This window comes from Marmota marmota, unplaced genomic scaffold (genome assembly GCF_001458135.2).
Source record: "Marmota marmota marmota unplaced genomic scaffold, marMar, whole genome shotgun sequence".
NCBI lineage: Eukaryota > Metazoa > Chordata > Mammalia > Rodentia > Sciuridae > Marmota > Marmota marmota.
The window spans coordinates 23,086,862-23,114,670 of NW_026000026.1; the positions used below are offsets into that span (position 1 = coordinate 23,086,862).

The window sequence follows — 27,809 nt, forward strand, 5'->3', positions numbered from 1 at the left end:
GCATAATATTCTCCAGTTCCATCCATTTATCTGCAAATGCATAATTTCATCCTTCTTTAAGGCTGAGTTATATTCCATTGTGTATATATACTACATTTTCTTCATCTATTCAAGGACGCCTAGGTTGTTTCCATAGTTTAGCTAATGTGAATTTGAACTGCTATAAACCTTGATGTGGCTTTGTCACTGTAGTATGCTGATTTTAAGTCCTTTGGGTATAAACCTACAAGTGGTATGACTGGGTCAAATGCTGGTTCCATTCCGAGTTTTCTGAGAAATCTCCATATTGCTTTCCATAGTGATTGTACGACCAAATAATACAACTTTAAGGAAGGCCACAATTAGATCCCAGGGCACACCTACCTTGCCATGTTCAGCCTAGCCCTCTTTCTAATTCACCTTATGTTCCATTATCATGAATAATGCTAGTATATTTTGCATATGTACCTAGTTGATTTTACTACTAATAATTTGACATATTACTCAACAGATTATTGAGAGCATCAAAAAAAAAAAATGGGTACCCAGGTTAGGAAATAGTTGCATTGCATTAGATGTTTAATTCTCTTAAGTGTATGGTGAAACAGCTGCGATAACTTGGGAAATCTGTGTTTTTCATTAATTTACTTCCTTGTTTTTGCAGTTGTCACTTGTAATATAATTTTTCAGATAAGTAGGAGAAAAAATGTTAAATTAAAAATATGATGTCAGCATATTTACAGTTTTGAAGCAGAAGGACAGTGACAAGAAGTACAGATCTGTAGCTAAACATCTGTGAGCTAGGCCAAATCACAAAACTTCCATGGGACTCTTGTTTCTGTATCTACTTAATTAGAATCTGTAGGGGTTTCTGCCCAAGATACATGTGCTGTATCTGTTTTTTTTTTTTTTTAAAGTATTAATTGTAAAGTATAACACACATAAAGACAAGTGCACAAATCATAAGGATAATGAATTACAAAATGAACATACTTTTTAACCAATACAGAAGTATTTTGAAAATATCTTGAGTTTTATTTGGGATTATAATAAGCTTTCTTTGTTAAAAACCACTGGACTAGAGATCATCTTGGGTCTTTTACAACACTTTCTAGAATAAAATTATAAGAAACAGTGACAGATGGAATTTGGCCAGTTACAAAAATTTACTTTAAATAGATTTATTGGGTTTATGTTTGGTCTTTTCTTCTGACGTTTCTCTTCTTCCTCTTTGCCCTTTTTCCTTTTTGTCTAGGTCCTGGGAGGAATGGAGAGGGGTCCTACTGACTATCTTTTCTGAGAGTGGTCAGAGAGTTCTTAAACAGGTCTGTTGCTTCTCTAGAATACAAACAAATGTATTATTTTAAAAAGACTTTGTTTCAACTTAAAGTTTTGAATTAGAAATAGACTTTTTAAAAAGAATTTATTTTGATCTCAGCATTCATAAGGTACTTTACTTTGCCAAGCTATAGGTGGCATGCGGGTTGGATCCAAACCAACTAAATGAGATCTGCTTAATAGAAAAGCAGTCACTTGTGTTGAATAGGTATAACATGGCAGAATTCTTCATTGGTTCCATAGAAAGAACCAGAAAAAGACAAAAAGGTAAATTTCTCAGTTGTCCATGATTTTGGAAGGAATGGAGTAGAGGTATAGATAAAACCAGAAAAGAAAATAATTATTTGGCCCTTTCTGATGTTCTCAGAATTTATAACATGAGGTGGAGGGGTAGCTACTTAGCAGATCTCAGAAGGACAAGTGGATATACTTTTTGTTTATATTCAGCTATCTCTTTCTGTGTTATCATGAATGACCTTTACCATTATTCAGACAGATTAAAAACTATAGCTCAGTGATTTCTCAAACTTTTCTTCATATTGCAGTCATCCACAGGGTTCTTGGAAAACTACTGATGTCTTTGTCTCTGTCCCCACTGCCCAGATTGTGATTTAATTGCCCTAGATGTATGGAATTGACGTGGGCATTGGAATTTTAAAAGGATCCTTGGTGATTCTCAAGTGCCAAAAAGTTGGGAACCACTGCTCTAGCTAGTTAAAGCAGAACTGGTCACTTTGCAACTGGTGACTCCCCACCACCCTGTCCCCATGTAAGTATTTGGATAAATATATAAATAAGGGGATAAATCAATTTAAGAATCGTGTGCTTTAAGCCCAAGTTCTTACTATACTCCATAAAAGGTGGGACTGTGTCTGTATTTTTATCATCATTATATGTTTAGCATTGAGAATGGTACCTGGCATGTTTTGCATACTTAAATGTTTGTTGAATGAATGAATGAAATCATCAGTCTCTCAGGAGCTAAGAGTATGCTTTTACCAAATATTCAAGTAGGTTATATAGTGTGGTGTGGTAGTGAAGAGCCCTGCTTTTAGAATCTGATTGCCTGGGCACACTCTGGCTGTATGTATAGTCTTAAGCAAGTTACTTAACATCTCTGTGCTTTAGTTCCTCTTTTGTAAATGGAGGTAATAGAACCTATTTCATGGTCGTTTTGAGGGGATTAATTGAATTAATAATGCAAAGTGCTTAAAACAGTGCCTGGTATATAACAATATTTCTGCAAGTTTTAGCTACTGCAGAATTCAGGAAGCTCCAGATTCTCTTTAGTTTCAGTAATTAACCTGTAGAATATTATTTTCTCACAAAAAATAGCATATTGTATTTAATGATTTACTCCTTGTTTTTTTTTCTCCCAACAATATACCTTGGAGATCTTTCCACATAGCAGCACAGACAGCATCCTTATTCTTGCTCACTGCATTTCTTTTTTTTTTTTCTTTTCTGTTTATTACATTTCATTTTTATGGATTTGATCAGTACCTATTGGTGGGCATCTGGATGAAAACAGTATGGAGTGAATACCTTGTACCATTTTTTTAATATTTATTTTTTAGTTGTAGTTGGACACAATAAGTAGCTTTATTTTATCTATCTATCTATCTATCTATTTATTTATTTATTTATATGTGGTGCTGAGGATAGAACCTAGGGCCTCGCTAGGCAGAGCGCTCTACCACTGAGCCACAACCCCAGCCCTGTCCTTTTGTTTTTGACAGGTGTATCTGTCAGATCACTATCTAACAGTGGAATCATTTTGTTAGTGGTATATGTAATTGATATTTTTAAAAAAATGTTTTTTAGTTATAGTTGGACACAATATCTTTATTTTTTATTTTTATTTTTTAATTTTTTTAGTTGTAGTTGGACACAAATCCCTTATTTTATTCATTTATTTTTATGTGGTGCTGAGGATCGAACCCAGGGTCTCGAACATGCGAGGCAAGTGCTCTATCGCTGAGCCACAACCCAAGCCCCTGTAATTGATGTTTTGATATATATTACCTAATTGCTGGCATTAACACTGATTTGCACTACCACCAACAATTAAACGAGAGTGCCTGTTTTTTCCATAACCTTGCCAAGACAATACATTATCAAATTTTTGGATTTTTGCTAATTTGATGAATGAAAAGTGTTTTTTTTTGGGGGGGGGCGGGTTCTGGACTGATGGTGGTGCTAGGGAATGAACTCAGGGCATCATGCATGCAAGTACTTTGCCATTGAGCTATACCCCCTAGCCCTGCCTCTGTGCTGAGAGCTACATTTTATTATGTTAAGGAAGCACTTATATACTAATTTATTTGACGTTTTAAAAATATGATTATTAGAGTGGGGATATAGCTCTGTTGTTTTAGAGTGTGTGCCTCTCACATGCAGAAGACCCTGGGTTCTAATCCCCAACACCACACCCAAAAAAAAAAATATCAGGAATGTTTCTTGAATTTTTTCAAATTACAGTATCTATGGAGAGGATCATATAACTTCTCCCCTTAATTTCCTAATAACAAGTCTTCCTTAAACTTGTAGAACAGTCTTCACTTTATTATGATGCATTATCTTTTTTAAAAAATATTTTTTAGTTGTCATTGAATCTTTTTTATTATTTATTTATTTATATGTGGCGCTGAGGATTGAACCAGGACCTCATGCATGCCAGGCAAGTGTTCTACCACAGAGCCACAACTCCAGCCTTCATGATACATTATATTTTAATATACTGTCAGGATCTATTTAAAATTTGATTTAGAATCTTGTATCACTGTAAAAAGGGTTGGTTTGTAGCTCTCTGCCTTTGATTTTATTTTTTTAAAAATTGCTCTGGTCTGGACATGGTGGCTCATGCCTGTAAGTAATCCCAGTGACTTGGGAGGCTGAGTCATAAGGATTGCAAGTAAGAGACCAGCCTGACCAATTTAGTGAGATCCTAAGCAACTTAGCCAGCTCCTGTCTCAAAATAAAAAATAAAAAGGACTGGGGATATGGCTCAGTATTTAAGCACCCCTAGCTGCTTCAATTTCCAGTACACAAACACACACACACACACACACACACACGTGTTTTTATATATATATATATATATATATCTGGAACAGTGTCAGATCATTAGACTTATATGTTCTTCAAAGGGTTAATTGTATTTTGTATTAAATTTGTATGTGGTTCATGGGGGTTTAGCATATTTACATATCAATAAAAGTTTGAGCAAAGTTATCTCAGTGATCCCTTTTATTTCCTCTGTTTCTGTTTCTTGCCATTTTACATATTTGAATTTTCTCCCTTTTTACTTAATTAAGTTAACTAGATGTTTAACTTTTTTTAATTTTTTCTTCCAGTGATTGATTTCTATTTTATCTATATTGATTTTTTAAATTTTGCTTTCTTTCATTTCACTTTATTGCTTTTTTTTATAACTTTGAATCAGGAATTTAAATCATTTATTTTCCTTCTTTTTGTTCCCAATAAAGGTCTTTTTTTTCTTTTATTGATTTTATTTTTTTTAAATACACGACAGCAGTGGAATGCATTACAATTCTGATTACACATGAAGAGTACACTTTTTCATATCTCTGTATATAAAGTATATTCACGCCAATTTATGCCTTTATACATGTATTTTGGGTTTTTTGCATTACAATTCTTAATACACATATATACCACAATTTTTCATATCTTTGTTTTGTATGTAAAGTATGTTGACACCCAATTCAAGCCTTCATACATGTACTTTGTATAATGATGTCCATCACATTCCACCATCCTTGCTAATCCCCTGCCCCCTCCCTTTCCCTCCCACCCCAATTCATTGACTCCTCCCATGCTCTCCCTCCCTACCTCACTATGAGTCAACCTCCTTATATCATAGAAAACATTTCTGCATTTTTTTTTGAGATTGGCTAACTTCACTTAGCATTATCTTCTCCAACGCCATCCATTTACCTGTAAATGCCATGATTTTGTTCTTTTTTAATGCTGAGTAAAATTCTATTGTGTATATATGCCATTTTGTGTGTGTGTGTGTGTGTGTGTATACATATACTTTTTTTTATCCATTCATCCACTGAAGGATATCTAGGTTGGTTCCACAGTTTAGCTGTTGTGAACTGTGTTGCTGTAAACATTGATGTGGCTGTGTCCCTGTAGTATGCTGTTTTTAAGTAGTTTGGGTATAGTCCGAGGAGAGGAATAGCTGGGTCAAATGGTGGTTCCATTCCCAGATTTCCAAGGAATCTCCATACTGCTTTCCAAATTGGCTGTACCAATTTGCAGTCCCACCAGCAATGTATGAGTGTACCTTTTTCCCCACATCCTTGCCAACACTTGTTGTTTGTCTTCATAATAGCTGCCATTCTGACTAGAGTGAGATGATATCTTAGAGTAGTTTTGATTTGCATTTCTCTGATTGCTAGAGATGATGAGCATTTTTTCATATATTTGTTGATTGACTGTATATCCTCTTCTTGAAAAGTGTCTGTTCAGGTCCTTGGCCCATTTGTTGATTTGGTTATTTATTTTTTTGGTGTTTAGCTTTTTGACTTCTTTATAAACCCTAGAGATTAGTGCTCTATCTGATGTGTGAGGGGTAAAAATTTGCTCCCGGGATGTAAGCTCTCAGTTCACATCACAGATTGTTTCTTTTGCTGAGAATAAACTTTTTAGTTTGATTCCATCCCATTTATTGATTCTTGGTTTTAATTCTTACGCTATAGGAGTCTTATTAAGGAAGTTGGAGCCTAATAAGTTTTGTGCATGGTGAGAGAGAGGGGTTTAATTTCATTTTGTTGCATATGGATTTCCTGTTTTCTCAGCACCATTTGTTGAAGATGCTATCTTTTCTCCAGTGCATGTTTTTGACACCTTTGTCTAATATAAGATAATTGTAATTTTGTGGGTTAGTCTCTATGTCCTCTGTTCTGTACCATTGGTCTACCAGCCTGTTTTGGTGCCAGTATCATGCTCTTTTTGTTACTATTGCTCTATAGTATAGTTTAAGGTCTGGTATAGTGATACCACCTGCATCACTCTTCCTTCTTAGGATTGCTTTAGCTATTCTGGGTCTCTTATTTCATGACTGCTTTTTCTATTTCTATGAGGAATGCCATTGGGATTTTGATTGGAATTGCATTAAATCTGTATAATGCTTTTGGTAGTATGGTCATTTTGATAATATTAATTCTGCCTATCCAAGAGCAAGGTAGATCTTTCCATCTTCTAAGGTCTTCTTTGATTTCTTTCTTTAGGGTTCTGTAGTTTCATTGTATAGATCTTTCAACTCTTTTATTAAGTTGAGTCCCAAGTATCTTATTTTTTTTGAGGATATTGTGAATGGGATAGTTTTTCTCATTTCCTTCTTAGAGGATTTGTCACTGATATAAGAAATGCCTTTGATTTATGGGTGTTGATTTTATATCCTGCTACTTTGCTGAATTCACTTACTAGTTCTGTGAGTTTTCTGGTGGAGTTTTTTGGGTCTTCTAGGTATAGAATCATATCGTCAGCAAATAGAGCTAATTTAAGTTCTTCTTTTCCTATACGAATCCCTTTAATTTCTTTCATCTGTCAAATTGCTCTGGCCAGTGTTTCAAGAACTCTGTTGAATAGGTGAAAGAGGGCATCCCTGTCTTGTTCCAGATTTTAGAGGGAATGCCTTCAATATTTCTCCATTTAGAATGATGTTGGCCTGAGGCTTAGCGTAGATAGCCTTTACGATGTTGAGATATGTTCCTGTTATCCCTAGTTTTTCTAGTGTTTTGAACATAAAGAGATGCTGTATTTTGTCAAATGCTTTTTCTGCATCTATTGAGATGATCATATGATTCTTTAAGTCTATTGATGTGATGAATTACATTTATTGATTTCCATATGTTGAACCAACCTTGTGTCCCTGGGATGAATCCCACTTGATCATAGTGTACAATCTTTTTGATATGTTTTTGTATTCGATTTGCCAGAATTAATTTATTGAAAATTTTTGCGTCTATGTTCATTAGAGATATTAGTCTGAAGTTTTCTTTCTTTGAAGTATCTTTGTCTGGTTTTGCAATCAGGGTTATATTGGCCTCATAGAATGGGTTTGGAAGTGCTTCCTCTTTTTCTGTTTCCTGAAATAAATTGAAGAGTATTGGTATTAGTTCTTCTTTAAAGGTCTTGTAGAATTCGGCTGTGTATCCATCCGGTCCTGGGCTCTTCTTGGTTGGTAATCTTTTGATGGCTTCTATTTCCTCACTTGATATTGGTCTGTTTAAGTTGGGTATCTTCTTGACTCAATCTGGGCAGATCATATGACTTAATAAATTTGTCTGTGCTTTCTTTCAGTTCACTTTATTGCTTTTTTTATAACTTTGAGTCAGGTATTTAAGTCACTTATTTTCCTTCTTTTTGTTCTCCAATAAAGGTATTTTTTTTAAATGTTTTTAGTTGTAGATGGACAAATGCCTTTATTTTATTTATTTATTTTTATGTGATGCAGGGGATTGAACCCAGTGCCTCACACATGCTAGGCAAATGCTCTATCACTGAGTTACAGCCCCCCAGTAAAGGTGTTTTATGGCTATGAATTTTCTTCACTGAACTGGCTATATTCTTAGGTTTCTATGTATAGTATTTCCTTATGGTTCTAGAAATTGGCAGTTCTGATTTGTAATTTTTAAAACCTCAGTCCAAAGTTTTGCTGTTGTTTTACAATGGAAAAGACCTTTATTTCTTGATTTTATTTTGAATTTATAATTTCAGTGCATTGTCATCAGAGTATTTGATTGTCCTATTGTTGGTTTTTAGGTTAAGATTTTCTTTATGGTCTTACTTTTAAAATTCCTTTTTCTTGAACTAAAAAATAATTACAGGATTTTTTCCTCTAATTATTAACTACTAGTACATATATCCATCTAGATTTTAAAGCCAGTGCTTGGGCTGGGGTTGTAGCTTAGTGATAGAGCACTTGCCTGGTACTTGTGAGGCACTGGGTTCTATCCTTGGCACCACATAAAAATAGATAAATAAAATAAAGGTATTTGTTTATTTACAACTAAATAAATAAATAAAATTTAAAAAAGAAAGCCAGTACATGCAGGAATGTAAAATCATAACACCCAAATTAAAGATGTTATAGACTGATGCTATCTTATTAAAATAGATAAAGTGTGCCAAATATGAAGTGTGCCAAAATAATACATTTTTAAAAATATTTAATTTTTAGTTGTAGTTGGGCACAATAGCTTTATTTTTTTATATATGGTGCTGAGAATTGAACCCAGGCCATCGCGTGTGCTAGGCAAATGCTCTACCACTGAGCCACAACCCCAGCCCCCAAAATAATACATTTTCTGTGCAGAATTTCTATGCTACTACAAAAAATACTTCACAACTTAAACTGAAGATTTAATGAAAAATACAGTGTTTAAATATTATGGATATACATGGGAAAAAATTACATCTGTATTCATGAAGTTTAAAAACTAACTTTGAAGTTTTGTTCAAAGATATGGGTTTTTTATCTAGTGTATATATATAACTGTTTTTGTTTTGGCTCCCAGTAACTGCAAACAATGTGGTATGGTGTTAATTCATTTTAATTTGACAGATTTAGGAAAGAAGATACAGGGTGGGCTCTAAGGCCTCTTGATTCTTAAATGAAGCCGGTATTAAATTCCTGAGTTTTGCTTCCACATTCTGAATGCTTACTTATGAGTGTTTTAAGATCTCAGAAAAAGATATTTATTGGAGACTCAATGAAAAGTATTGTACCATTCTCTAAAGATGCCAAAATACTGTTATTTTTTATTTTTCTTTTCTTTCTCTTTCTTCCTCTCTCTCTCTTTTTTTTTAGAATTCTGATTTGGCTGTTATCTTGAAATATAAGCCCTAAAAATGCCAACTTGTTCGGACTTAGAAGATGACCTGAATAAATGATAAAAATTAATAAAGACATTTTGGTGAGTAAAATGTTATATAGGATAGTAGATAAAAGGCCCAAAGTAATGTTTATTCTTTTGGTTTTTCAGGTATTGCCTTTCTTTTTAGAGAAACTGTCTAAAATGCATTTTTTATTTTTAGAACCACTGAATAAAATGCAAATGCCATTCTTCTGTTTGTATTTATTTTTTAATTAATTTAATTTTTTCTGGTCTGGGGATTAAACCCAGAACCTACAGCATGCTAGGCAAGCATTCTACCACTGAGCCATATCCCCAGCCTTCATTTTCTGTTTTTAAGTAGGGTTTCTACAATAATCTTTTTTAATGTAGTTTCTCACCCTTTTATAAAGAATCACCTCGGATTTCACAGTAAATAATAACTGATGATTAAAATCTATCTTGATTAAAACTGTAATAGATTTCAAACATATATCTCTGATTAAAAATAGGATATATTTTTAATTCTTATTTGGGAGACTGAGCTGGGAGGATCAGTTTAACCCAGGAGTTCAAGACCAGCCTGGAAAACAGTGAGACCCCTGTTTCAAAAAAAGAAAATAAATATATGTACGTGGAAAGTTGCAGACTAAACACAACCTATGTTTTAATGCTGTTTAGATTGGAGTTAAGCTAAAGCCCAGCAGAAATTAGACCATTTTTATCTTGAAACTTATGGTTTCAAGTACAGCATTCATAATAAATTCTTTGAGTCTTCATCTGGATGCTATGTCATAGTCGGTTTAACTGACATGGGAGACTCTTCAGAAATGCTTGTGGAGACTTGACAAATGACCATTTATTCATTTAATAAGTCTCTTAAGTCTCTTAATTTAGAAGAGTTGTTATCCACTTTTTTCTATAAGAGACTAAATCAGATGTTCTGTAGAAATCCTATACTCTCGATTTATCTGATTATTCCCTCATGGTGCTTTTTAAGTTCTTTCTTTATCTCCTATTAAAGACTTGTTAGATTAAGATTAAACACTTTTGGCAAGAATACTTTGTAGATAATTCAGTGCACTTAATACTGTACATAATTTCTTGTTGTTTCTCTGTAAGTCATGCTAAGGTTGATCATTGCATTCAGATGGTAACAGTCATGTCTTTACATTGTGGAGTTAGAGTTTTCCCTTTGCCAGCAGCATGTGAATGTTTAGTTCTCTTTCAGTTTTTCATGTAATGTGTTATCCTTATTCATGATCCATTCTTGTATAAACATAATTGATTCCCTGGTGATTCCTTCATCAACTGGAGCTATTAGGTAGCTCTAAAATTGTTTTTACTGCTAAGTTAAAATAAATATTATGATTGCCTTTTAAATTTTTCCTAAATATCACATTTGTTCTTAAATTCTTTATGAAAGATTAAAAGAGCCTGAGTAAAAAGTGAAATTATTAGGTAATCTGAAAATTTATTATGTGGATGAAAACTGGTGGTCATTCTTAGCAAACCCAGACAATAACATATGCCTTCTTGTGACAGATGTCAAAAGTGAGCAAATGATTCTCATGAAGCAGTCACCTACAGTTTGTTTTCTCTTTCCAAGAGCAGTTAACTGAATTACATTTCACTGAAAAGTTGTTCAGTTATTTTGATAGTAAATCCTTCATCGAGGGTCGGATTTTAAGTGGATATTATCTCAGTGACCACATTATCTAGAAGTTTCCTTAAAAATTGAAGGGGAAGTCAACAGTTTTTCATAGATTGTTTCAGTTTTCTTATTTTGTAATTACCTGTATACTGTTTTGGTATTGTTGAACTGGTTATTCCTGAATTGGTGTATCTGTGTCTGCCAGTCAAGGGTTTTCCAAGTTGGGATACACAGCCTTCATGGAACAATCAGCAGCCTCATTAGATGACTATCAGTCAGATTTTTTAATTGGTCTCCCTCTTTCCAGCTAAAGATTCTTTTCGAAAATTTTCTTAAATTTTTAGTTATTTTCTTGGCAATTCCAACTTTGGAACAACTGCTAAGAAACTAACTTTTTAGACAGTTTCAGCCATCAGTCTTTTTCCTGCCAAGCCGCAGTTTTTAAGCCCTAAAAATCTTCATTAGCGGGGCTGGGGAAGTGGTTCAAGTGGTAGCGCGCTTGCCTGGCATGTGTGCGGCCCGAGTTCGATCCTCAGCACCACATACAAACAAAGATGTTGTGTCCACCAAAAACTAAAAAAAAGAAAAGAAATATTAAAAATTTCTCTCTCTCAAAAAAAAAAAACTTCCTTCATTAGCTTTCATTTATTTACCTTTAATCTAAAATTTGTTAGAATTTGTAAAGTGCAGTTAAATAAAGAGTGGTAGTTTTTATATAGGTATTTTCTGAATGCTGTTATTTGTTAACCACACCACACGGTTCTGTTCTGACAGTAACAATACAAGAAAAGGATATAATTACTAGATTATAAGGTGCTTTGCTCAAATGTACAAGTATTTTTTGCCTATTTGCTTAAACAACAGAAAAGTTTTTCCCCAAATATTGCTTAGGTTTTTGTTTTAATTTTTTTTTAAGTTGTCGATGGACCTTTATTTTATTTATATATATGTGGTGCTGAGAATTGAACCCAGTGCTTCACACATGCTGGGCAAGTGCTCTACCACTGAACTATAACCCTAGCTGCCCTTAGGTTGGCTTTTTTTTTTTAAATATTTTTTTTAGTTGTAGATGGATACACAATATCTTTATTTATTTTTATGTGGTGCTGAGGATGGAACCCAGTGCCCCACACATGCAAGGCAGATGCTTTACCACTGAGCTACAGCTACAGCCCCTAGGTTGGTTTTTAAAAAGCTTTTGCTTTTGAAGTTTAATCACTGTTTAATAAAGAAGAGTTAAGCAAGGTTTTTTAAATACTTTATCCTCTTTAATACATGTAGTATACAAATAACAACATAGTTTGACATTTCTTTCTTTTTTATTTTCAGTAATGGGCATCAAATTCATGAGTGCTCTACCACTGAGCTATATTCCCAGCCCTTTTTATTTTTTATTTTGATACAGGGTCTTGCTAAGTTGCCTAGATTGGCCTTGACTTTACATTCTCCTCCCTCAGCTTCCCCAGTAGCTGGGAGTACAGGTATGTGCTATTGACTTCAAGGTTTTCTTTTGTTATTGTTATTATTTTGGTTTTTTGGTGTTACTGGGGTTAAATGCTGGATGCCCTGCTACTAAGCTACATCACCAGTCCCCTCCCGCTTTTATGTGGGTGCTAGGGATTGAACCCAGGGCCTCATGCAGGCTGGGCAAGCACTTTGCCACTGAGTTATATGCCCAGCCCCCCAGTCCTTATTTATTTATTTTCAAAAAATTGTTCTAAGTTTAATTTTTAAACATTTTGCTTTTTTTTTTTTTTTTTTGCAGGACTAGAAATAGAAATTAAACCTTGAGCACTCTACCACTGAGCTATAACCCTACCCCTTTAATTTTTTTTTTTTTTTTTGACACCTCATCTCACTAAGTTACTCAGGCTGGCATCAAGCTTTCAATCCTCCTGCCTCAGCCTACTAAGTAGTTGAGATTATAGATATCTATAGGCATACACCACCTCAATTTGCATTTCTTAATGACTTTCAGCATACTTGGGAAATAGGAAATTTATCTGTGATCCTACCAATTTAATACAATCACTGTTTACATTTTAGGGTATTTTCAGTTCTTTTTTCTTATTTACTTTATTTAAAAGTTATATTTTAGTAAGGAATTTTTTAACTAGAAAATTGGTGTGAGATTCTTATATACCCATGCTCTTCTTGCATAACGCAAATGCTGATGATTAATATGTATTCATTCACTTTGGTTAAAAATGGGATCTTCAATCCCAAAGCTAATAGAGGAAATTGCCATATGTGATTTTTAATATGCATACTGGTCAGCAACAAAACTGAAAATAGCAAAAAATGTAACTTCTTTAAATCTAAAAGTTAAAAGGTAATTTAGGTCTGTCCAGGACATAATTCATTGCTTCTATAAACATGTACTAACCACTTGTGCTCCTTTAATAAAAGCATTTAAAGATTTATTTTGTTGTTTCTGAATTATTACTTTCAGCCAAATCACTATTAATAACCCTTTAAGAGTTGTTTAAAACATTTTTTTTAGGAACTCCAGTGGTGCAATCTGTTAGCACTTGGTACTTTAAAAAACAGTCTTTGTAAAAGAATTCAGGAGTTTCAGTAATCATCCATATGCTTTCAGTTGGGTCTAGTTGTACTTTGCAGGTTGGAGAAAGAAGAGGGCTTTAGAAAGAAACCTTGGCTCCTCTAAGGCTGTTCTTTGGCATAGGAGCAACGGGAGTCTTTGGGGCCACTTGTTCTATGTGTTCAACCAAAGGCTTATAAAACTTGATTCTCAGAAAGTTTTTATTTAATCCTTTGTACACTCCTCCTAATGTTCCAGGTTTACAAAAAAGGTAGCAATGCAGCATTATAAAAGGGAAATTTAAAGACTTGTTTATTTTTTTTTATTTCTGTTACTTCAAAGAACGAATTGTTTTAGCCAGGTGTGGTGCACACACCTATAATTCTATTTACTTGGGAGGCTGAAGCAGGATGATCAAGGCTAGTCTGGGCAACTTAGTAAGACCCTGTCTCAATTAAAAATAAAAAGCACTGGAAATGTAGAGGTAGATATGTATAGTCCTCCTGGGTTCAATTCCCAATACTGGGGGAAAAAAAGAAAAATAATGAATAATTTTAGGATATCTTAATTAAATAGTTTAAGCTTTTCTTTAATTTCTTAATTTTATTATACTGCAATACTGTCCTTATCATTTATCAAATAAATTGCAGTTTTCACTAAACTATGAATTGTACATTTTAGAGTATATAATTATACTATGTAATACTCTTCTCTTTTCCTTTCCCTTTTTCCAAGGTTTTCTTATTGTCTACTTGGCATATGCTTCAGGAATAATATTCACCATGGTTTTGGACGACCTTCCTAACTTAGAAGACATCTATACTTCCTTGTGTTCATCAACAGTGGAAGACTCAGAGATGGAGTTTGACTCTGGACTAGAAGATGATGACACAAAAAGTGACAGTATTTTGGAGGATTCCACAATTTTTATGGCCTTCAAAGGAAATATAGATGATAAAGATTTCCAATGGAAATTAGATGCAATATTGAAGAATGTGCCCAATTTGTTACACATGGGTAATTTGTTTTAATGATTGTTTCCTTCTTTTCCTTCCATGGTGTTTTGAGTTTTACAAAGAAAGTTTTGCTAAACTAAGTTGAAAGGCTAATTTTAAGTACAAAATTAGGAATTTAGGAGTTTTTAAAAGCAGAAATGCTGTTGTGTTTCTTTTAGTGATAGCACTAACTTTCAAGACCCAAATTTATTTATTGTTTTTAATGCTTTGATCTGTTTCTTTACTATAAGTTGACAGGTTTAAACTGGATCTTTAAGGTCCTTTAAAGCTTAAAAAGATCCAGTATTCTCTGAATCTACTTTAAGTACTTAAAACATACTTATATTTTAGATTAGAGATCACTGACAGCCTGTTGGATCCAGCCTTCAGACATGTGTTATATAGCCCACTTTAGTTTTTTTGTTTGTTTGTTTGTTTGCTTTGTTTTTTAAATTTTGTTTTTAGTGTTTGAGTTTATCACCAGTGCTTTAGAAATTGAGATACATTACGTTGGAACCAATTTATCATTAAAAATGAGAAGGTCAGGTAACATTGAGGTCTTCCCATTTCCCAGATGGTGTTAAGTAGCAGCTGCTGCCAAGGGCACTTTGCCTCTCCACAGTTCCCATCTGGCCTCTTCACACATTTTGATAACTTGTCTGGGTCTAGTGGGCATTGTGTTTTTGAAACTTTGTTTATATGTTCACCATCTTTTCTAGTCAGCACCATTATCTAATCCCACCAGAGTGGAAAGCCTTTTCTCACAAATCCTAATTTGGTCATGTGCTAATTAGATTTTTCAGGTTTGGGGTGTTTTTGTTTGAGATTTGATGTTTGGAGGAAAGCCCTAGTTTTTTCGGGGGCTTTTTTACTGTCTTGTACAAGGCTCTTGATAGTTAAGGATTACTTAGCAATATAAGAGAATTTCATGTATTGAAATTGCCATTATTGTCATCATTATAAGCATAATCATAATCATAGTCATACTGTATGATATTATAAAGGCCTACCTAGACCTAAAATTGTTCATTGCTCTTAATTACCATTTTTGGTTGTTTATAAATTGCTCAATCAGTTATTATCAAATCTAAATTTACAGTTCTGCCAGATTATATTCTTGGTTTAAAAAATATTTTAAGGCCGGGTGTGGTGGTGCACGCCTGTGACTCTAGCAGCTCCAGAGACTGAGGCAGGAGGATCACAAGTTCAAGGCCATCCTCAGCAAATTAGGCATTATATTGGGTTTTAGTTATTGTGAATAATGCTGCAGTGAACATGGGTGTAATATGTCTTTTCAAGACCCTGCTTTCATTCAGTTCTTTGGGCAGTATACTCAGTATACCATTTGTATGTTTTCTTTGGAGAAATGTCTATTCAAATCCTTAAGCCCCCCACTTTTTAAATTTTTTTTTATTGTAGATGGTCACAATAGTTTTATTTTAGTTTTATGTGGTGTTGAGGATTGAACCCAGTGCCTTCCACTTGTGAGGCAAGCACTTGACCACCAAGCTACAATCCCAGGCCTCTCATCTTTTTTTTCTTTGCTTACTGTTTTGTTGTTGTTGAGTTTTAGGCTTTTTCTGTGTATTCTGGACTCAGTCTTTTATTATATGATTTATAATTCTTCCCATCTGTTATTGCCTTTTTACTAATTTAATACTCAAAATTTTTGTGAAGTTCAATTTTTTTCTCTCTTTTTTTCTTTTGCCTTTAGTGTCATATCTAAAAAATCACTACAGTCTAGTGTTGTGAAGCTATTGCCATGTATATTTTCTTCTAAGGGATTTAGGTCTTTTTTCCATTTTGAGTTTATTTTTACATATACTGTAGGTACAACTTCACTGTTTTGCATGTAGATAACCCTAGTTTTCCCAGTAGTCAGCTTTTGTATCTTCTTTTGAGAATATGACCTGAAGTTTACATTGACTTTTTAGAAATACTGTTATTCTGAAATGTAATGCTTTTCTATCTTAATTGAAGCTTAGTTGTCAAATTTGTGTTGCTTTTTTCCCCCCACTCAATTTTGTGTGCTTCAATATAGAAACTCTACTCTTTAGTTTTAAGTACAAAAAAATTTAAACATCAAAGACATAAAGAATCAAGACTTAAGCTCTCCTTAAATTAAAGCATTTATAGGACATTGGAAGAATTCTTTGTCTGGCATCTATGAATACCTTGCATGTAGGTGCTCAATGAATATTTTAAGTTTTATATTAAAATTTCAGTATTTAATTTGGAGAGAGAAAATTGCTTAACATTTTGAAAAATGTTAAATCTACTCTTTTTCCTTTTTAGTGTATTTCTTTATATAAATTTAGTAGATTATAGTTGCAGATTCCTTAATATTCTGTCGTTAGCATGTATGGCACCCAATATTTTTAGAAAATTTCACTTGAAATTTGAGGCTTCCATGTTCTCAGGTTTTAAGTTCATATGCGTTAGGATGAGTCCAGAAGTAGACATTACTTGATTTTTTTTTTTACTTGATTATTTTAAACTTATCTCTCTCTCCTCTCCTATGTTCTTTACTTTATCTTATTCCTTTCTATTTATTCAGTACTTATAGTATGTCAGGTATTGTACTGGGTTTTTTGTATTTATTATCTCATGTGATACAATCATATGAATTAGTTTTTTTCCTAGATTTAGAAAAGAGAAAATTACATTTCAGAAAGGTTAAATAGCCTGTTACTGGTCACCCAGGTGCCAAATGGCAAAGTTGGAATTAGATTTGAAGTCCACTTAATGCCAAAGCATTAGATGATTTAATCTCAGATGTTCCAAGCTGGTACCCTGCGTTTTTTTCTCTCTTCTTTCTTTCTTTCTTTTTTTTTTTTTTTGCTTGCTTGCTTTTTAGTTCCACATCTTCTATTGCCTGAAAAATCACTAATATTATTATTTTTTTTCTTTATGATAAAGAATCCAGCAAGCTAAAGGTACAGAAGGTGGAACCATGGAACAGTGTGCGTGTGACATTCAACATCCCCCGGGAAGCAGCGGAGCGACTACGGATCCTGGCACAGAGCAACAACCAGCAGCTTCGGGATCTGGGGATTCTCTCCGTTCAGATTGAAGGTCTCTTACTTTGTCATGTGCCCATCTGGACCAAAACATAACAATAGTAGAATATAGCATGATTTCTAGTGCTGCTTTTTCTATTCCCCTGCTCTTATGTTTCAGAATGCCAAGTAGCAGCTCATGGCAGCACCTTAGTATAAGAGACACCAAGGTTATTTCTTGGACCCAATGTTCTTCAGCATCTGTGCCCTCAGACTTCCATTTATTTAATTTTGGCCATCAGTCTCAGACTTTGGGTTTTTTGTTTTTGTTTTGGGGTCTTTGTTTTTCGGTATTGAAGATTGAACCCAGGGGCACTTTACCATTGCGCTACATCCCCAACCCTATTTTAAATTTTGTATTTTGACATAGGGTTTCACTAAGTTGCTTAGGGTCTTGCTAAATTGGTGAGGCTGGCTTTGAACTTGCAATCCTCCTGCTTTAGCCTCCCTATCACTGGTATTACAGGCAATTACTACCATGTCTGGCATTCAGCTTTTGGTATTGCTGGTACCCTAACTAGGAACTGATTTGTCTTTTAAAGAATATCTATTTTAATTTGCTTCCTTCTGCCAAAACTTTAATGCTTTCTTTATTCATCTAACAGATTAGGAGGTCCTAAACAGTCCTTTTGTAGCAATATCTATTTTTCAGATATTTTTACTGGAATGACCCTTTTCAAAATAAAAATATGCTCAACACAAACACCTGCTTATTCACCCAGCTTAAAACCCTACTATTGCTTGCTGTTGTTCAAAGAATGAAGACCAAACTCTTTTTTTTTATTAGCTACACATGACTTGATTAATTCATACATTTGAATCAAATGGGGTATAATTTCTCATTTTTCTGATTGTACAGATTGCAGAATCACACTGGTCATAGAGTCACCTATATACATACAGCAATCATAATGTCTGTTTTATTCTGCTGCCCTTCCTATGCCCCCTTCCCCTCCCCTCCCCTCCCATCACTTCTCTCTATCCGATCTAATGTGACACACTTTTTTTTCTTTTTCTCCTTACAACATCATACATGTATTCTGTATAACGATGAGGGTCTCCTTCCATCTTCCGTGCAATTCCCCTTCTCCCTCCTTTTCCCTCCCACCTCTCTTCCCTATTTAGTGGTAATTTTCTCATGTTCTTCCTCCCTATCCCATTTTGAGTCACCCCCCTTATATCAGAGAAGACATTCCGGCATTTGTTTTTTAGGGATTGGCTAACTTCATTTAGCATAATCTGCTCTAATGCCATCCATTTCCCTGCAAATGCTATGATCTTGTTATTTTTTAGTGCTGAGTAATATTCCATTGTGTATAAATGCCACATTTTTTTAATCCATTCATCTATTGAAGGGCATCTAGGTTGGTTCCACAGTCTAGCTATTGTGAATTGTGTTGCTATAAACATTGATGTGGCTGTGTCCCTGTAGTATGCTCTTTTTAGGTCTTTTGGGTATAGTCCGAGAAAGGGAATAGCTGGGTCAAATGGTGGTTCCATTCCCAGCTTTCCAAGGAATCTCCATACTGCTTTCCAAAAATTGGCTGCACCAATTTGCAGTCCCACCAGCAATGTATGAGTGTACCTTTTTCCCCCCCGCATCCTCGCCAGCACTTATTGTTGTTTGACTTCATAATGGCTGCCATTCTTATTGGAGTGAGATAGTATCTTAGAGTAATTTTAATTTGCATTTCTCTGATTGCTAGAGATGGTGAGCATTTTTTCATGTATTGGTTGATTGATTGTATATCCTCTTCTGAGAAGTGTCTGTTCAGGTCCCTGGCCCATTTGTTGATTGGGTTATTTGTTTGTTTGTTTAACTTTTTGAGTTCTTTGTATATTCTAGAGATTAGAGCTCTATCTGATGTTTGAGGGGTAAAAATTTGTTCCCAGGATGTAGGCTCCCTATTCACCTCACATATTATTTCTCTTGCTGAGAAAAAACTTTTTAGTTTGAATTCGTCCCATTTGTTGATTCTTGGTTTTAACTCTTGTGCTATAGGTGTCTTATTAAGGAATTTGGGGCCTGCCCCCATGTGATGAAGATTAGGGCCAACTTTATCTTCTATTAGACGCAGATTCTCTGATTTGATTCCTAGCTCCTTGATCCATTTTGAGTTGACTTTTGTGCATGGTGAGAGAAAGGGATTCAATTTCATTTTGTTGCATATGGATTTCCAGTTCTCCCAGCACCATTTGTTGAAGATGCTATCCTTTCTCCATTGCATGCTTTTAGCACCTTTGTCTAATATAAGGTAGTTTTAATTTTGTGGATTTGTCTCTGTGTCCTCTATTCTGTACCATTGGGAAGACCAAACTCTTTACCGTGATCTCCTACATGGTCTGGCCTCTACCTTTCTCCTCTAGTTTTATCTTGGTTAACACTTTCTTGTTCTGTTTCTTTTTAAAAATTTTTTTGGTACTGGGGATTGAACCCAGGGGCACTTACCCACTCAGTCACGTCCCCAGCCTTTTTTTATATTTTATTTAGAGACAGGATATCTCTAAGTTGCTTAGGGCCTCGCTAATTTGCTGAGTCTGACTTTGAACTCAAAATCCTCCTGCCTCAGCCTCCCAAGCTGCTGGGATTACAGGTGTGCTCAAAGCAGCTTATGATTTTAGTAAGGGAGACAAACCTGTGATAAATATATGTTGAGAGCACACAGGTTTCTTTTCTTTTGGGAGCCAAATAAGCTAGAACCCTTTCTTCTCTTCCTGTGTTGATGCAAACAAGATGGCAACCGGTGATTCCAGTCTTTCACTTGTGGGCCAAGCCTCACTGACCCTGTGGTTCACTTAGAACCCAAATGCTCATTGGAATCTCAGCAGCTGAAAACATCGTCAGTAGGAGAAAGACATATTTTGTACAGTCTAGGATGCTGTGCTCCTAGAGGGATAATACCAACCAAGATTATTTAGAGATGGTTATTTGTAAATTGAGAAATGAGATCAATTTCATTATATGATAAATGAGGAAATAGTGGATTAAGCAATAACCATTTTATTATGAAAGATGATTTTGAATTATCTGAAAGGATCCAGAAAAATAAAATCAATTTACAATAGTCTTTAGGATAAAGTGTTGAATAAAGTAGATGTCAAATAATGATTGGATAAAATGACAGTATTAGGCTATTTATACTTTAAGGAATATATAAGTGATTTTAAGGAACATATAAGTGATTTTTAGAAAACCTTCATGGAGAGCTGGGGCTGTGGCTCAGCGGTAACGCACTTGCTTAGTATGTGTGAGGCACTGGGTTCGATTCTCAGCATCGCATATAAATAAATAAAATAAAGGTCTATCAACAACTTAAAAAATAATAAAAAAAAGAAAGAAAAGAAAACCTTCATGGTGGTGCATACCTGTTATCCTAACAACTTGGGAGGCTGAGGCAAGAGGATCACAAGTTTGAGGCCAGCCTCAGCACCTTAGCGAAACCTTGCCTCAAAATAAAAAGGACTGGGATATAGCTCAGTGGTAAAGTGCCCCTGGGTTCAATCCCCAGTAGCAAAAAACAAAACAAAGCAAAAAAAAAAAAAAAAAAAAAAAAAAAAAAAAAAAAAAAAAANNNTTCAATTTTTTTTTTTTTTTTTTTTTTTTTTTATGGTATCAATAAGAATTTTATTTTATTTTATTTTTTTATTATTATTTTTTTTTCATTGTGGGTTGTTCAAAACATTACAAATTTCTTGACATATCATATTCCACACTTTGATTCAAGTGGGTTGGGTTCAATTCTTACTACTGAGAAAAATAATGAAACAAAACCCCCAAAATCCTAAAGTCTATTACCTATGTATCTTGAAATGCCTGTTTTTTTTTTCTTTTTCTTTTTTTTAATGTTTTGGGTTTTTAGCTGTAGTTGGATACAATATCTTTATTTTTTATTTTTATGTGGTGCTGAGGATTGAACCCAGAGCCCTGCACGTGCCAGGAGAGTCCTCTACCGCTGAGCCACAACCCCAGCCTCTAGTTTCTTTTCTTAATAAGATCTACTTCCTACAAAGATAAAATGCCAGTTCCCTTTTAATATTTTAGCCATAAATTAAAACATAAGTGCTAAAAAGGAATCAAAATACATAATATATATTTAAGAAATTATAAAATTTATAAATAATAACAATTATCATAATATAGAAAGAGTTTTGGGTTTGTTTTTTTTTTTTTTTTTTGCTTTGTTTTGTTTTTTGCTACTGGGGATTGAACCCAGGGGCACTATACCACTGAGCTAAGTTCCTAATCCCCACTGCCCCACCCCACTCGCCTTTTTTTTAAATTTGAGACAAGGTCTCATTATTGCTGAGGCTGGCCTTGCAGTCCTCCTGCCTAAGCCTCCCAAGTTGCTGGGATCACAAGTATGCACCACCACATGCAGCTAGAGTTCTTAACTTTTAGGCTGCCCATGTGGTCTCTTTTTCTCTTTCTATACTCCTGGGATTTGAGACAGGTATGAAGGTTGTGACAGAAGCAGTTGCTTTTATGAACCTGGTAATGGGGTGATAACTTTGTGAGTTTTAAGGGGAAGTGTTGATACTTTCTTGGTGTCTGCTGCAAGGATGGAGAGAGAAGTTGTTTCTTTGACATTCCATTCTCATTGAAGAATATTCCTTCTTCCCTTCCTTTTTTGAGAATTGGCCAGGGTGTTGAGGAGATATGTTTTTTCTGAGAACATTTTGTGACTCTTCCTGTAAATTCATGGTGATCTAAAGCAAGAGTCTGCAGATTTTTTCTGTAAAGATCCAGGAGTAAATATTTTTGATTTTGCAGGCCATAAGCTTTCTGTCACGAGTATTCAACTCTGCCATTGTTGAGCAAGCACGGCCATAGGTAATGGGTAAATGAATGAACCTGATTGTGTTTCAGTAACACTTCATTTAAATAAACAGGAAGTAAGCTGGATTTGCCCATTGGATATAATTTGTGAACCACAAATTGGCAAGTTTTGGGGAGCCAGTAGTTGTTTCTACGTCTGTTTCTTTTACATCAGTTATTTATGTGTAGTTAACAAATGGGGGAATGATAGCAGTATAATGTAGAAATTGTGTTTATTCATATGTGATTTAAGAAAATTAAGAATGAGAATTTATGTTCAGGTACCTTCTCCAGACATGCATCTCCAGCCTTGCATGGTTTTTAGTTTATGACAGGTTATACTTCCTTTTATGCCGACCTTAATGGTAGTCTCAGTGGCTCAGAGAATCCCTGTATCTATATTATCCAGCACCTCTTATCAGGCATTTCCGTTCCATTGTTTTTGAGGATTTTTCTCTCTCCAATTATTGTTTAATAAAAGCACTTTGGTTACAAAACGTTATTATAGGTTTTGAGTTTGCCCCAACTCTGTTTTTCACATAAAACCTGTTACTATCAACATGAAATTTCATAAAATTCCAGAAATGCATTTTTCAAATGGAAAGGTATCTATGCATCTTGCCAGGTTGTGATAAGCTGATTACTCAACATGATAATAGTTAATGAGCATCTAGCAGGTACCCAGCACTGTTCTATGTTTAAAGGATATCATTAAAGTGAATATATAATTCATCTATATTAGGATACTTTTGTTTTGTTTTTGTTTTTTATACTAGAGGTTTAACCCAAGAGTGCTGTACCACTGAGCTACATACCAAACCCTGTTTATTTTTTATTTTGAGCCAGGGTCTTGCTGAGTTGCTATGGCTCACCTCAAACTTGCAATTCTCCTGCCTCAGCCTCCCAAGTTCCTGGAATTACAGGCATGTACCACCATACCTGGCTAAATTAGGCCACTTCTGAGAGTGAAAGTGGATGATGGAATTATACTGAAACAACAGATTTAAAGAACTAGAGCAGACATATTATTGTTGTATAGTATCGGGGAAGTTGACTAGAAACCAAATAAATAAATTAGTAATTTCAAGGGATATCTGAAGAAATAACAAAATGTTCTGATATGGATGATCTAACCTTGAGTGAGATGAGTAGAGGAGGCCTTTTTGGACCTGTGACACTTAAGATCACATGAAAATTGAAAAACTGGCTATATGAAGAATTCAGAGAATTCTCAATAAAAAAATCTCAGCAAATCGAATACAAAAACCTATCAAAAAGATAGTGCACTATGATCAAGTGAGATTTATCCCAGGGCTGCAAGGTTGGTTCAACATATGGAAATCAACATCAATAGACTTAAAGATAAGAATGATCATCACAATAGATGTAAATGAAGCATTTGACAAAATACAGCACCCCTTTATGTTCAAAACGCTAGAAAAACTAGGGATAACAGGAACATATCTCAACATTGTAAAGCTATATGCTAAGCCCCAGGCCAACATCATTCTAAATGGAGAAATATTGAAAGCATTCCCTCTAAAAACTAGAACAAGACAGGGATGCCCTCTTTCACTACCTCTATTTAACATAGTTCTTGAAACACTGGCCAGAGCAATTAGACGAAAGAAATTAAAGGGATATGGATAGGAAAGGAAGAACTCAAATACAGCACTATTTGCTGACAATATGATTCTATACCTAGAAGACCCAAAAATTCCACCAGAAAACTTCTAGAACTAGTAAATGAATTCAGCAAAGGAGCAGGATATAAAATCAACACCCAAAAATCAAAGGCATTTCTGTATATCAGTGACAAATCCTCTGAGAAGGAAACGAGGAAAACTACCCCATTTACAATAGTCTTAAAAAAATAAAATACTTGGGAATCAACAAAAGAGGTAAAAAGACCTCTACAACAAAAACTACAAACCGCTAAAGAAAGAAATCAAAGAAGACATTAGAAGATGGAAAGATCTACCTTGCTCTTAGATAGGCAGAATTAATATTGTCAAAATGACCATACTACCAAAAGCACTATGCGAGTTAATGCAATTCTAACCAAAATTCCAATGGCATTCCTCATAGAAATAGAAAAAGCAGTCATGAAATTCATCTGGAAAAATAAGAGACCCAGAATAGCTAAAGCAGTCTTTAGCAAGAAGAGAAAAGCAGGTGGCATCATTATACCAGACCTTAAACTGTACTACAGAGCAATAGTAACAAAAACAGCATGGTATTGGCACCAAAATAGACTTGTAGATTAGTGGTACAGAATAGAGGACCCAGAGACAAACCCACATAATTACACTTATCTTATATTAGACAATGGTGCCAAAAACATACATTGGAGAAAAGATAGCCTCTTCAACAAATGATGCTGGGAAAACTGTAAATCCATATGCAACAAAATGAAATTAATCCCCTGTCTCTCACCATGCACAAACTCAGCTCCAAGTGCAGCAAGGACCTAGGAATTAAACCAGAGACACTGCGACTAATAGAAGAAAAAGTAGGTCCAAATCTCCATCATGTTGGATTAGGCCCCGACTTCCTTAATATGACTCCTACAGCACAAGAATTAAAATCAAGAAACAATAAATGGGATGGATTCAAACTAAAAAGCTTCTTATCAGCAAAAGAAACAATCAGTGGGGTGAATAGAGACCTACATTTTGGGAGCAAAGTTTTACCACACAGACATCAGATAGAGGACTAATCTCTAGGATATATAAAGGACTCAAAATCTTAACACCAAAAAAACTAATAATCAATAAGTGGGCCGAGGAACTGAACAGACACATTCCAGAAGATGATATACAATCAGTCAACAAATATGTGAAAAAATGTTCAACATCTCTAGGAATTAGAGAATTACAAATCAAAACTACTCTTAAGATTTCATCTCAAGTCAGAATGGCAGCTATTAAGAGTATAAACAACAACAAGTGTTGGTGAGGATGTGGAGAAAAAGGCACACTCATACATTGCTGGGGGGATTGTAAATTGGTGCAGCCAATATGGAAAGCTGTGTGGAAATTCCTGGAAAGCTGGGAATGGAACCACCATTTGACCCAGCTATCCCACTCCTTGGTCTATACCCAAAGGACTTAAAAACAGCTACAAGGACACAGCCACATCAATGTTTATAGCAGCACAATTCACAATAGCTAAACTATGGAAGCAACCTAGATGCCCTTCAGTAGATGAATGGATAAAGAAAATGTCATATATATACACAATGGAATATTATTCAGCATTTAAAGAGAATAAAATTGTGGCATTTGCAGATAAATGGATGGCGTTGGAGAAGGTAATGCTAAGTGAAGTTAGCCAATCCCAAAAAACCAAATGCCAAATGTTTTCCTCTGATATAACGATGTTGATTCATGATGGGGTTGGCAGGGAGCATTGGAGATTAGACAAACATTAGATAGAGCAAAGGGGTGAGAGGGGAATGGAAGGGGCATGGATGTAGGAAAGACTGTGGAATGAGATGCACATCATTACTGTAAGTACGCATATGAAGACATGAATGGTGTAACTCTACTTTGTGTACAACCAGAGATATGAAAAATTGCTCTCTATATGTGTAATATGAATTATAATGCATTCTGTTGTCATATATAACAAAATTAGAATAAATTAAAAAATAAAAAAGTTCAGAGAAATGTTCTGAGCAGAGGAAACAATATTTGTGTACAAGGGCCCTTGAGGTGAGAAGCAGATTTGTGTGCCTTTAAAAAGCTAAAAATTGACCAGGTCTGAATCCTTATTACTGAAGGAGAAAATAGTGTAAAGTGAGGTTAGAGAGGCAGAGGAGGGTTGAATTTGGCTGTGTAACATGTGGCACAAGCCATCTGTGGCTGTTGAGCACTAAAAATGTGGCTTGTCCAAACTGACATGGGCTATAAGTTCAAAATTCATATTTCTTTTGAAGACTTAATGCCCCTCAATGTAAAATATTTCAGTAATTTTTCTTCTTAGTTGTAGGTAGACACAGTATCTATTTATTTTTTATGTGGTGCTGAGGATATAACCCAAGGCCTTGTGTGCGAGGCAAGCCCTCTACCACTGAGGTACGACCACAGCCCTATATCAGTAATTTTTATTCTATCATATGTTGAAATAATAATCTCTTGGCTATATTAGATTAAATAAAATGCTATAGTTATTTTCATCTGCTGCTTCTTACTGTGGCTTCTAAAAATTTTTGAATTACTTGTATAGCTAGTATTTCTTTTGAACAGCATTAGGCTAGATAAGTTGAAGTTTTGTATATCTTATTAAGATGTATGGCTTTTATTTTTACAACAGTGGGAAATAGTAGAGCGGTTTTAAGAAGTGACCTGATCTTATTTTCTTTTTAATATTTATTTTTTAGTTATCAGTGGACACAACATCTTTGTTTGTATGTGGTACTGAGGATCGAACCTGGGCCGCACGCATGCCAGGGGAGCGCGCTACCACTTGAGCCACATCCCTAGCCCCGCGACATGATCTTATATCATTTTAAGAGCTCTCTGCTCAGACTATCTTAGCAAGTTTGATATAGTCCCTTCTCATTGGTGAAAACCCTTAAGACCTGTATTCTCTTTCTCTTACTGTAGACAGTATAGGCAAGTCAGAGCATCTTGTAACCCCCAGTGGTAGGATGTTGTTTCCGATGACCAGCCAATCTCGCTGATTAAAGTACACATGGAGGAGCTGTGTCGTGGCTCAGCAGTAGAATGCTTGCCTAGCATGTGTGAGGCCCTTCGATCCTCAGCACTACATAAAAATATAAAAATAAAGGTATTGTGTCCAACTACAATTTAAAAAAAAAAAAGTACACATGGAAAGGTAACTTACATCTGTGGGACAGCAGAAACTGTTGTGTCCTCATTAGCTTTCTGCCTTATCATCCAACTATAAACCAAGACCCCAGGGTATGGAAGAACTTGGGGAATGCAGACTTTCAACTCCTCAGCTACTGGCTAACTTATTTTAACTGTCTGTAGGTGGTATTGTCTTCCAAGGTAATCGTAGTCAAAATTGTGGATAAAGTGCAAGAAATATTCTGAAACTTGTTTCCAGAGACCTTTTTAATCATTGGACCAAGTAAGATTTAAGTTTAGGGTCTACTTAATTGGAACACTTCTAGTGATTATCTATACAGGGGCTAGGGATGTAACTCATTTGTAGAACACATGCTTAGCATATACAAGGCCCTGGATTCGATCATCAGCACTGTCCCCCACCCCTACCCCCCAAAATGAAAATGCTGATTTTATCATTAGATGTTATGGAGGTAGGTTAATACCAGGCTATCTGCTCTTCATTGCATGAATTTCTCTGCTGGAAATCTTTTTATATTGCAATTATTGAAAGGAAATTGGTATTTTGCTCACAAGTATTACAGTGTCCCTACACCATCGTATTTTCTTTGACCATTAAACTTTCTCTTATTTCTACCTTCTGATTTTAAATTCCCAAAAGGAAATCTAGGATTTTGAGAGTTTATGAGAATATTTTCTGCCTACGCGCGTGCACGCACACACACAAACATACAGTGA

The 27,809-nt window shown here is 34.9% G+C and overlaps 1 protein-coding gene across 10 annotated transcripts in view; it reads left to right on the forward strand.

Moving 5' to 3' along the window:
* The first annotated feature begins 238 nt into the window (after positions 1 to 238).
* Positions 239 to 27,809, forward strand: part of Ncoa6 (nuclear receptor coactivator 6) — a 73,477-nt gene continuing 45,906 nt past the window's right edge. For 6 of the 10 annotated variants that reach the window (XM_048811086.1, XM_048811088.1, XM_048811092.1 and 3 more), the window contains exons 1-5: positions 239 to 1,304; positions 1,921 to 2,086; positions 9,164 to 9,269; positions 14,120 to 14,401; positions 17,299 to 17,454. In XM_048811086.1, coding sequence (XP_048667043.1) covers positions 14,167 to 14,401; positions 17,299 to 17,454 — 391 coding nt within the window. In that variant the 5' untranslated portion in view covers positions 239 to 1,304; positions 1,921 to 2,086; positions 9,164 to 9,269; positions 14,120 to 14,166. The remainder of the gene's footprint in view (positions 1,305 to 1,920; positions 2,087 to 9,163; positions 9,270 to 14,119; positions 14,402 to 17,298; positions 17,455 to 27,809) is intronic. The other 4 variants (XM_015481482.2, XM_015481451.2, XM_015481486.2 and 1 more) reach the window with 4 other exon arrangements.